This window comes from Manacus vitellinus, unplaced genomic scaffold (genome assembly GCF_001715985.3).
Source record: "Manacus vitellinus isolate BGI_N305 unplaced genomic scaffold, ASM171598v3 scaffold_21_pilon, whole genome shotgun sequence".
Lineage (NCBI taxonomy): Eukaryota > Metazoa > Chordata > Aves > Passeriformes > Pipridae > Manacus > Manacus vitellinus.
The window spans coordinates 8,186,279-8,198,205 of NW_021939546.1; the positions used below are offsets into that span (position 1 = coordinate 8,186,279).

Here is an 11,927-nt window from a genome sequence, read left to right on the forward strand (position 1 = left end):
TGACAAGGTATCTGGTATAGTGTAAATCCTTGGGACATTTGATCCAGATCATTAAAACTGAGTGAAGGAAGGGAGGAATAGATCAAGTTACCTTGCCGCTCTTAATTCAAACAAGCGATGAATTATTCATTCTGCTATTAATTCTACAGTCCTCCTGCTTTTTATTTATTTCTCTCTTTATTTATTTTTTTCCTTCCAAACAGACAGCTCCAAAAGGATGCTCGGGTGCCAGTGAGGGGAGATTTTCCTGCTGGAGGATGGGGAGCACGGGGGTGGGATACCTGGCAGCAGTGGCCGTGCTTTGCGGGGCTCTCGGGGATGCTCCCAGCAGAGGTAAGAACCTGGTCCCAGCTCCCAGTGGGAACCTTGGGGCTAGACGGGCATTCATGGTCCCCGAGGAGCAGAAGAGGGCTGTTTGCGGGTGCCACCGTGGCTCTGGGGTGCGAGTGGGTTCCAGCTCTCTATCAGGGAGTGGGCTGGCTCAGGCCAGGGGCAGGGAGCTGGGATCTGGGATCTGGAGTCACTGTGTGCAGCAGCAAGTGTGGGACACTGCTCTGTGCTTGGTATTCTGCCTCACACTTATCTTACTGAGGATTGCAGGTAGGGATTGTCCTGTTGTGATGTACAGGTGTTTTGGTGAAGGGTTTGTTAACTTCTGGAGTTCACTTGCCTATATAAATACATGTATTTATATACACACACACATATACATGTACATTTTTGTGAATGTATGTATGTGTGTGTATGTAACAGGCATGTAATAAACCTCTCACCCTACTTGTATAAAATGCCCCCCAGATTGCAGGACAGGGTTAGCAGATTACACAGTAATTTAAGGGGTGGGGTGGGCAGAGCAATCCTTCTCCCCAAAAACAGCAGGGCCTTTCTCACAGAAGGACTGCATCAGAAACCAACCCCATCCCTGGTTATGGTGCATGTGCTCCTGAGTGGCCACCCCACATCCCACCTGGGCTTCCCAGAGCACCCCAAGACTCCCAACCCTTAATCCATCCATCTGTGTGCATCATGGCTATTTGCCTCTCCAGCAGGCTCCCCTCTTGGGTATTTATTTCAACAATATTATTTCTTTAGTACCACCCCTGTATTACTTCATTGCCTATCCCCAGTAATAAGCAAGTTGATTTTAGATCTGGCCACACACACACACACACATGCACACTCATGTGGTGCTGCATCCCACACATCTGCAGGACCCCCCCCTTGCTGGGAGGTCACCGTGCCAGCAAGCATGATGAAAAGTAAAGTGCACTGGCTGACTATTGATTTGCAATATACTTGGGCCAGATTGATGGCAGTGAGTGCCCAGCCTTGTTTGGGAACCCACACATGTCTCCCGAGGGCTACATAGGGTCTGCATCCCTCCCAGACATGATGTATGTGCCCACTATATCAGCCTCTTCACCCCAGCCCTAATCAGACCCAGGGGCAGGTGACAGTTGCCCCCTTCCCAGCCTTATTTTATAATAACCATGTCTCAGTATAAAGATTTCATTAGGAAATCGATCCCTACATGCATAACTCATTGTTCAGTGCATCGAGCCCTTCACCCCTGTTTCTCCCAGCTCAAATTCACTGATACCACCATTGAATGGAGGGAGGATGGTCAGTGAGAAGCACAAAGCTGAAGGGCTGGGCAGCTGGGGCATCAGAGAACCTGGAACCTCTGAGCCTTTAAACCTCACTCTCTACTTCCTTTTTCCCAGCCATAAATAGGTGGGGACACCATGCTGTCACTGGCAGGATAAGCTCAAGGGCAGCCCTGCTGCAGCCACACAATGGGGCAGTGCAGGGAAAAGGGATCATGTGGAGGGATGAAGGGTGATGGAGGGCACATCCTCCAATGAGAGGGGGTGGCCAAGCCCAGCTAAGGTCTGCAGGGTGCTGATGTTTTAGTAGTGCTGATGGTAGGATGGAGCCAGTGTTGTGCATCCCATCTCCGTTCTTTTAGTCTTCCCCTGGAAAGGGAACATCACATCCACCTCTGTGTCCCACAGGCATCAAATGTGGGGGAGTACTTTCAGCACCCTCTGGCAATTTCTCCAGTCCCAACTTCCCGGGGCTATATCCCTATGAGACGGAGTGCACGTGGCTCATTGTGGTGGCCGAGGGCTCCTCTGTCCTGCTTTCCTTCAGCCACTTCGAGCTGGAGTACCACGACGCCTGTGCCTACGACTACCTCCAGGTCTACAACGGGGCTGCCCGGGACCGGGGCAACCTCCTGGGCACCTTCTGTGGCCACAGCCCCCCGCCACCCTTCTCCTCCGCCTGGCACGTCATGGCTGTCGTCTTCCGCTCCGACCGACACGTGGCCAAGCACGGCTTCGCCGCTGCCTACTGGAAAGGTAGCAGGGAGAGATGGTGGTGGTGGAGCATCTGTCCTTCCACCCTCTCCCACTGTCTTCATCACCTGTGCCTCCTTGCAGATGCCTGTGGCGGGCAGCTGACGGGGCTGTCTGGGGAGATCACCAGCCCCCGCTACCCCGAGAGCTACCCCAACGATGCCGAGTGCCGCTGGAACATCGGGGGGGCCAGTGGCGGTGGCCCCCTCACCCTGGTGTTTGCTGACTTCCAGATGGAGGGGGGCCAGGGCTGCAGCTTTGACTACGTGGCCCTTTTCGATGGCCCCACTGTCACTGCCCCCCGCCTGGGACGCTACTGCGGCAGCACCCGCCCACCCCGCACTGTCTCCTCCACCCCACACCTCCTCATCATCTTCAAGTCGGACTTCAACATCGGTGGCAGGGGCTTCAAGGCCCATTTCTACTCAGGTGCGGGGGTGTCTGTGTGGTGGGGCAGTGGGAAGAACGTAGGGATGGGTCCAGGGTTGGGGTGGTGATTCTCTCCCTCCTGCGGCAGGGAGAGGATAGTGGAGGAGATCACTGTGGTGAGAACCTGGGAGATGATGGTGTGAAGTGCAAACCGCCACACTATGTAAAAAGCAGCATTGCTGCTTTCCTGGGCCCCAGGCTGTCCTTCTCTTGAGCAAGAGTCACCTTTCTCCTTTGCTCATGCCATTTCCTGGGAATATGGGTTTTCCCATGTGGTCTTGCAGGACTTTGGCCACTTTGGGAGTTTCCATACCCCAAAACTGCTGGCTGTCCATCAGCCAAACACAAGGCTGGGGAGCAGTGAGGTGAAGGGCAATGAAATAAGTGATTGCTCCTCCACCAGCTTATCCACACACAGCGGAGTTCAGGTCTGCTTTTGATTTTCTCTTCCCCTTTTTCCCTGAGCAGGAGAGTGCCAGGAGGTGTTCACTGCCATCAAAGGGAATTTCTCTAGCCCACAGTACCCCAGCTTCTACCCCAACAACCTCAAGTGCCAGTGGAGCATCCGTATGCCCATGGGCTACCGGGTCAAGGTGTTTTTCCTGGACATGGAGCTGGAGGGCCGGAGCAGCCTGACGGGTGGCTGTGACTATGATCACCTGTCTGCCTTCGATGGGGGCACCGAGAATGGATCCCTGCTGGGCCGGTGGTGTGGGCGGGAGAGCCTGGCACCTGTCATCTCCCGCAGCAACCAGCTGCTCCTGATCCTCCACACCGACCGCAACACAGCCAAGAGGGGCTTCTCCATTGCCTACGTGGGAGGTGAGGTCTCACTTGGGTGCTCCTCAGTGCTTTAGTTACATCAGAACATGCCCCAGACCATGCAATTTCTGGAAGGACCACGCAGTGATGGTTCCTGTCTGCAGGAGTAGAGCCCGTGGCTCCTTAGGGTTGGGGTGGGGGAAGACATGGTGAATGAGCTCCAGCTCCTGCAGAGTGCAAAATGCACATGCTCCATGTTGTGTTTAGTATTCAGGAGATGCTTTCCAGCTTCAGATTCCTGTGTCTCTGCCACTGTCATGCTCCTGTTCCTCCCTCAGAGGAGAAAACCAGGGGTTTTTTTAGGGAACCAAAGCCCCAGGGCAGGTGACCAGCTCAAGTATCACAACCTTTTTCCTGTTCCTCAGGATGCTCTGGTCCCATCAGCACCCGGCTGAGCAGGCAGACATAGACCTCGCCCCCTCCTCCACTGGCAGCAGCACGGGAGGACAGGACCCCCGGGGCACAGCATTCCCAAATCCACCCAGCCAGCCCTGCCTGGCACATCCCTGCTGCCGGCATGCCCCGCATCCCAGCCGGCACATCCACAGCTGGTGGGCGGAGCGGTGTGTAACCTTCCTCCTCCATTTGCCAACCTTTGCACCTCAAACACCAGCAAATTTATGGCGTTTGTTGTATTTCAAGATAATTACATCCAAGCTGACCTGCAGGTCAGGGATGATTCAACCAGGGGCAGCCTCGACAGAGGGCTGGAGCCAGAGCAGCACTTCTGGACTGGCAGCACAGGGGCTGGGGAGGCTGGCCCTGGGTTTATTAGCTTTTATCCCTCAGTTGCAAAATCATTCTTCATTTCCAGTGCAGCAGAAAGGATCGGGGTGTGTGGCTGTAGGAGTAAGAAATGGGATGGAGTTTTGTCCTGAGCCTCTGCAGCCTCTGGAGGGAGAGACGTACTGAACATCAAGTAGGGCAGTAGTGTGCACAGCAGGTCTGTCCCTGTCCTTATTTCCCACTGTTTTACAGCAGTGTGCAGGGAGAGAATCTTGGCCTCACCGTGTCTGGTCATGGAGAAACCCTACTCCCAATGGAGGAGGTTGCAGACACATAGATGGGGTGCTAGTGAAGAGTGGGGTGTGTCCCATCACAAAGAGGGATGTGACTTCTCCCAGTTGCCCAAGGTTCCTGCATCCCCTGGCACACACATTGTTCAAATGCATGTTAGGGGAGGACAAAAGCTTGGACGTGAAACTGAGCCTCCCTTCCTAAAGCTGAGGCTGCTAGCTGTGTTTGCCCAGGGATTCCAGCATCTGCTTGTGATTAGGTTCCTGTGTGGCACATCCAGCTGCCAGCACTGCCAGGAGAGTGGCTGCTTCCACCGGACACACTGGCCTCTCCCCACCACCGTCTTCCTCGGGAGCCCCCAGAGGCAAAAGGGCACCTCAGCCTCCACATCCACAGCCCTTCAGCCATGCAGATATTTTCCATTTGGGCCCACCGAAGGGCATGGCTTGGGCTGGGCGTGTGTGATTTATGGCCATTTGAATGAAAGCCTTCACAGCAGGGGAGAGAATCCACTTTCTCCTCTTCTTGATCTAATGCACTTTAGTTATTTGGTAAATATTCTAATGGCTTTATAATGCACTAAGCGAAGCAAAGTCACACTATTTTTTCATAATGATTTTATTGCATCTTCCCAGATTCAGGAGGAGCTGGAATAATTCAATAATTCATAGTGCCCAAGTGGTTGGTTCAAGCTGAGCATGAATTCACTTTAAAGAGGGGGGTGTTTTTCGTCCCTGCTTCTTTCCCTGTGTGGATGCTTTCTGCATCCAGAGGGGCCAAATATGATGCCAGAGGGATAGTAGTGGAGAGAGGCTGGGATCACCACTGCCTTGCTCTTTTTCTCGGCATCCTGGACAGCTCAACAGCAGCTCCCTCTGTGCACTCTCTTCACCAGCTCCCCATCAAAAACAGCATTCTGAGGGCAGTGGAGGGCTGATGATACTTGTGACAGGAGGATCTGGGCTGGGCCATCCACTGGGAGGATGCCCTGGGGCCATGGATCTAGCTCACCCTTTCCCAGGGGCAGCCAAACAGCTGCATAGCTCCATGCAGGCATGGGGTCCCTCTGAGAGACATCCCCTCCATTTCATCCCTGTAGAGCATCTTTACAGGGGTGTTGTAGGATGCAGTGGAGCCCTGTGCCCACAGCAAGCCATCCACAAAGCTCTCGTGGTCTGGTCCTGGGCACCAACTCAAATGTCTCACTGGATTTGCAATGATGGAGAGTGGCAGTGACAGCATGATGATGTTGCCTGTAGTGGCACTTTTGTGTCACTCAGAGACCTGGGAAGGAGGATGAGTTTCAAGGGGGTTGGTTGATGGTGAGGTCTCTCCCTGGGGCAGAAAGCAGGGCAGTGCCTGGGAGCCATCCGTGTCTGCCCTTGGCATGGGACAGGACTAAAACATTGATATTGTTTTCTGCATTTCTGGTGTTGCTCCTTTTTCCTGAAAACTCGTCATGAGTTCTACACGTGTTTTCTGTCCCAATAGTTGTGCCCATGAACATCAGCTGCACCCGGACAGACTTCCACATCCAGATCCCTGTGCAGTCTCTGGCCCAGCTGGAGAGGAACAGGATTTATTTGGGGACCCCCTCCTGTGCAGCCCGGGTGGTTGGAAGGAACTTTAAAATACACACCAGGTTTGACACCTGCGGCACCGAATCCCAGGTAAGCAGTCGGCAAACCCTCCTTTAAAGCAAGCTGGGTAGATGGTTAACCCTGTGCTGGTGTACTGGCTGCACAGAGGCATTCCCAGTCCCTCTCACATCTTCCCAGTAGATACCCATCTGATTCATGGCCAACCCCTCCAAACCCCTGTGAAAAGGAACTGCACAAAGCTCTAATGAGCTGTGACCCTTGTCTTGCAGAGGCGCAACAACACGTCTGTCATCGTCAGCACCCTCTACATCGATTTTTCAGCGGGTGACCAGGAGGACATCCACCAGTACGAGGTGCAGTGTGAGCCAAAGAGGAAGGAAGCCTCGGTGACCCTCATTGCTGGGCCTGACCCATCCAGGCTCAGCCAGGCAGAAAACCTGGTGGATGCCCAGCAGTGGGAGGGGGAAGCAATGGATGCCCATGAAATCAAGAGCCAGGACACCAGTGACATCATCTTCATCAGCATCTGCATCCTGGCCGGGCTCCTCATGGTCATCGCAGTGGTGGGGCTGGTGCTTTTGTAGGATGCTGCTTTCCAGATTTCCAGGGCTTGCAATCCCAGTCCTGCCCAGGGTGAACACATACCCCAAAATTAGCCCTCGGGCCAGGCTGAGCACAAACACAGCTGCCTGAACAGAGTCACAGCTCGCAGGCCCCAAAACTGAGCCTGAACCCAACCTCCACCTCCTTCCAGTGCCTGAAAAATCCAGGCAATAGGCAGCCGTTTCCCTTCCCAATTTGTTTTCCTCTGTCTCAATCTGTCCATTTGGCTCGGGAATGCAATTCTTGCGCTCCCTAACTCTTCCTGCACCTGCTTCAATTTGTTTTCCCTCTAGTGCTGCTGCTTTCAGGAAAGTAGCGTTGTTTGCCGATGGCTGCAAATCATCCTGTCAATTATTTCTTGCTGAATTCTTGAAGGTACAAACCATCCCCAAATATTGCTGTATGCCGAACAAATGTTCTCCATACTCCCACCCATGCTTGGGGGGGGACCATGGAGCTGTGTTGTAGGTATCTCCACCTGGCACAAACAGATGTAGCTCACGTAGATGCTCCCAGGTGGTGTTTCTGGATGTCTGTGGGTGATGTGATGAGATGAATTTGCCATGCCCTGGAGCTCCTCATTTGATCTTCGCATGTTGTCTCACCTTCTCTCAGGACTCACTATGAGTGCCTCAGCCGCCAGCAGCTGGAGGGGAAGAGAACAATCTTCCTCTCCTCTCCTCTGTGTTTTCCTCCTTTCCAGCATATTGAGGTGCCCACTGCTGTGAACTCTGTACCAGTCTCACTCCTGAGGTCTGAAAACATGAGCAAATCCTGTTGTGGCTTGGCAGGCTGTGGTGCCATGGAGCCTGAGATGCTGGAGTGTGGAGGTTTTTGTAATCCTGTAAAGATGGCCTTGGCAGGAGGAGCTGGCTTCTCTGGGACCTCAATGACACCAGACCTCCACCCCTAGTCCCTGCAGACGGTGAGCTCAGCAACCCAAGAGCACGAAAATAGGAGTCCTGTGGTCATCTGCCCCTCCAGAAAACTGGGGATCCTCACCATGAGCCCTGCTGGATGGCTGAATAGCCCCTACCTGCCTCTTGTGCCATCCCAACACAAAGGACATTCCCCTTCAGCATCACAGAGGGGGTGGCTGTCACAGAACAGTCTGTGTTCATCCTAGTGTGGGTCAGAGCCAGCATATGGCAAAGCCACAGGGAATCTCGCTGTGGAAGCAGGGTGCGCACAGCCCTGGGAGCCTGTGTAGGGGCCACCCCCACTCCAGCCTGTGTAAAACAGACTGCGGTGCAGGGAGAGATCTTAAAATGTCCCAGCATAGTTGATCAGGGGCAAAAAATGGAGTTTGAGGACAGTGGGAAATCCAGGAGCCATTTTTTTGGTGCTGTCTCTAAATGTGAATGAATCCTAAGGAGGGGACTGGGTATCTCTGAAAAGCACTGCACAGCACAGCAAACCCCTCTTGCTGCTGAATCCAGCATTTAGCAGGGACTGACAGGATAGTCCCACCAGTGAAAGGCTACCCTGACTGATGTCCTGCTTCCCTCTGGGATAGTTCTGTACATTAGGGCATCAGGGGAAGAAGCAGCAAAGGAAAAGGATGATGTTTGAGCAGCTTTTCCTCCCGGATTGCACCAGCCCACGGATGCCTGAGAGGGTGTCTGGGGAGGGAAGAAGGCACAAATCTGCGCATGCCTCCTAACGAGGAGCCTTCCTTAGGATTGATTTGGTGTTTGTTGGTGCAACACGTCACCAAATGCAGGATTTCTGAAGGAAATATTTGCCAGTCGTGTTAAGCTCCATTAAGGCAATGTTTTGAGAGCCTGTTGTGTATGTAGATGGGAAACAAGGACAGACCCCCCCCACGCTGCCTGCAGAGCTTCTCTGCTGGTTAATTGCTGGGTATAGAACTGTCAGCTTGAGACCACAGTTACAAGATTTGACAACTGAAAGAAACTTAAAGATATAATTAACCTTCTTGGTGGCCCAGATTTTGCTGAAACAGGTGAATGTTGCAGCCGCTTGTGCCTGGTGGGGAGCTCTCAGCACCCAGCAGCATCCAGCCCTTGCCTGCAGGACAGGCACCTCCTTGCCCATCTGGAGCCTCCAGCACCTCGCAATTTGCACGGAAAAATGCTTTTCTGGGTAGCTGTTGGTATTGCACTCAAATAAGGAGTTGGACCAGGTCCCAAGGTCCAACAGCAGAAGGGACCCCTGCTGCACTCACCCCAAGGAAGGTTTCCAGCTCTGGCTCCAGTTCAAAGCTGCCTGAGCATCCCTGGGTGCAGCATTCACCTGCACACCCCTGTGGATGCAGGACTGGTGCTGTGGGAGCAGCTCTGCTCCCTGAGCCAAGGGGATCCCCAGCACCCCCAGCCTTGCAGGGTGTTATCCAGGGGCTCATGGATGGGGTGATTAATGCGACTTGAATGTTTACAAAAGACTTTTCCCAGCTTGTTTCTGCTCGCATTTGCAGCTGCAGCTGCCACCAGCAGCGAACCACTCAAACCGGTCATCCTGCTCTGAGCAAGGAAAGCCTCTGGTGCTGGCTGAACAACGGCCCTCTCAGCCTCCAGTCATCCTCCGCCGTGTCTCAGGCTCTGATTTTCTCCATTAGGTTTAGGCATCCAGTCTCTCCCTGCTCTGCAGGAATTTGCTCATTGCCATTCCCTGTTAAACCACCTCTTCCCTGACACACCAGCTGGGGAGGGGGACAGTGCCAGCACACAGCCCAGAGAGAGGGACTGCCCTGGTCACTTTGTGAAACAAATCCTTCTTCTTGTGTAAAAGCCGCTCAGATGAGGGGCAGAGATATCAGGAATCCATCACCAGTGGTCCTTCCCTCAACCGTGACTGTGGTCCTCGCACATCAGGCCTCAGTTTCCCTCTTTAGCGTTCGCTTGGTGCTTCCCGAGCAAGCAGGAGAGCAGCAGGCACAGGCAGTGCTCCTGTTACTCATCTGATTATTTATTTAGAGCACGATGACTCGACTGTGCCGGGCTGGATGCAGCCACCCCATTTCCTGGCTTTGCTTATGGACATGGAGTCGCGTCTCTCTGGAGCAGACAAAGGCTTTGCTGTTGTGCAGGAGGGAGAGCTTCCATTATCCCTCTGCAAATGTCTGAGTGCAAATCAAGTGAAGAACTGTTGGAAAATTGTAGATCATAGAAAACAGGACTGGAAGAGCCCCCAGGAGATCAACTGGTTTATTCGTCTCCTTCCCTGGGGGAATTGCTCCCACCGGAGAGAAGCTGAGCTAAAATATCCGAAAAATCCCAGCCATGCTTTCCATTTTTTCTCTATTTACCAGAAGGTTTTCCTGATGTGTCACCCTGGTGGGGTGTGCTGAAGAGGGCTGTGCTTTTGCACTTCTGAGTTGGACAAATGCAGCAAGGGTGGAAGTGCCCCAAAATGGGCACTGCTGCTGGCACAAGACCCTGTTCCCCCTGCCCTGGGGCACTGGGCAGGACTGGCCATCCCACTGGGGAGCCCAGCAAGCACATGATGTCATGATCCACACCACGAGAACCTGGCAGCCTTGGAAAATCCCGTGGCACCTGGAGCAACTCCATTCAGGTGCAACTGTGATGGCTATGAGCAGCCGAGAGGAGCCTCAGGGTGGGAGGGCTCTGCTAAGGCTGCAAATTCAGCACAGCTGAATCCAACCCTGCAGCTGAACCCAGTCTGGCTCAGAGTGTCCCTGATGGCCCCAGAGCTGTGAGGCTTGGAAGGAGCAGGGTGCAGGATGGGTGCCAACCTTGCCTGAGCTGGTATCGGTGCCCTGCTGTCCCCCTGGAGTCATCTGGTGTGAGGCTGAGCAGCACCACAGCAGGGGTTGCTCTGGAGATTTTTCCCTTTCCCCAGGAATGCCAGGAATGAAGCTGGCCAGGCTTCCCTAATCCTGCATCCTCTCCTCAAACATTTATGGTTAATTTAGCAGGGACTGGCCCGGGGGCGAGCACAAGGGCAGTTTGTTGGCTGGAGCAGGAGTGGGTTTGCTGCTCCTTGGGGTGGTTTTCTTGAGGATTGGTGTTAAAGGCCAGGAGGCCACCAGCAACTTTTCCACCAAGCCAGTCACGGCCCCCCAGGACCTTGGCATGGATGGGTTGGTGAGTGTTACACTGAGAGGGGTCTGTGCTGGGAAGGACAGAGCTCACTGCCCGTGCACCGGGTACTGCAGCTGGAACAGCAGTGGGAAGTTGGAGGGGGTCATGCCTGGTGGGTACTGCCAGCCCATCAACAGGTAGGTGCCCTGGCTGGTGGCTCTGTTTGGGGGAACAAAACCACAGGGGCAGCAAGAGACTGCTTGGCAGCTTCCCCTGAGCTGCTGGTGATGGATTGAGGACAGGTTGGGGAGGAGACCACCATTAGGTACCACCTCCTCCCCCTCTTCCCTCCCAGCACAGTGATGGACACAACAGTCCTCGGTCCATCACAGCCTGGGGGAAGCTGCAGCTAATCCTGCCTGCTAAGGTGGGCAGTGCCAGCCTGCTCCAGGGGTGTGTCTACCTTGGGGATCCAGGTACCCACTGGAGACCCTGGTCATAGTGACACAGATCCTACGGTGGGGGTGTCTCTACCTTGGGGACCGAGGTAGTCACTGGAGATCCTGGCCGTGGTGGCACAGTTGAAGAGGCACTAGTCAAGCAGCCCAGCCATCTGGGAAAACATAATGGATCAAGCATATGGACAATTAAAAATGCAATGATGGCATTTACCGGGAGCGGTTTTCCCAGCCTATTTTAAACCCTGTTTCCCGGTCATCACAGCCCCAGGGACAGCAAGGTCCTCCCCCCCTGCTCATGGGGATTTTGGTGTGTGGAGGCTGAGTGGGGCATTTGCTCCATGATGGAAGGGAGTGTTCACAGCTGGATTTTGAGCTTGCAATCATGCCTCTGCAGCAGGTTTGGGGGGTTCAGATTTGATCCTGCCTCCTGTCTCCAGCTGGTTCTGCATGTTGCAGCCCTCCTCCTCCTCTTCCTCCCTCCATCTGGGACAGGAGTGCAGTGTTTGCAATGCGAAAAGTTGAGCTGAGGCAAAATATTTGCCACAGCAGAAATGGTTTTGGTTTTTTCTTTTTTTATTTGCCATTGGGGCTGGCTGTGCTAGAGGAACAGTGTTTGTCCATTATAGG

The 11,927-nt window shown here is 53.8% G+C and overlaps 1 protein-coding gene across 1 annotated transcript; it reads left to right on the forward strand.

The window, feature by feature from the left end:
- Positions 1–257: 257 nt before the first annotated feature.
- Positions 258–6,813, forward strand: CDCP2 (CUB domain containing protein 2). Its single transcript, XM_029959687.1, has 6 exons — positions 258–333; positions 2,016–2,363; positions 2,445–2,789; positions 3,258–3,611; positions 6,120–6,298; positions 6,499–6,813. The coding sequence occupies exons 1-6, from the start codon at positions 258–260 to the stop codon at positions 6,811–6,813; spliced, it is 1,617 nt and encodes a 538-aa protein (XP_029815547.1).
- Positions 6,814–11,927: the final 5,114 nt, after the last annotated feature.

What these genes read in the sequence shown, in the direction of transcription:
- CDCP2 (XM_029959687.1), top strand. Translation starts at nt 258, where the DNA reads ATGGGGAGCACGGGGGTGGGATACCTGGCAGCAGTGGCCGTGCTTTGC. An exon ending in CGCCGCTGCCTACTGGAAAG is followed by an intron (nt 2,364 to 2,444) that starts GTAGCAGGGAGA and finishes GCCTCCTTGCAG; the next exon opens with ATGCCTGTGGCGGGCAGCTG. An exon ending in CCTGCGGCACCGAATCCCAG is followed by an intron (nt 6,299 to 6,498) that starts GTAAGCAGTCGG and finishes CTTGTCTTGCAG; the next exon opens with AGGCGCAACAACACGTCTGT.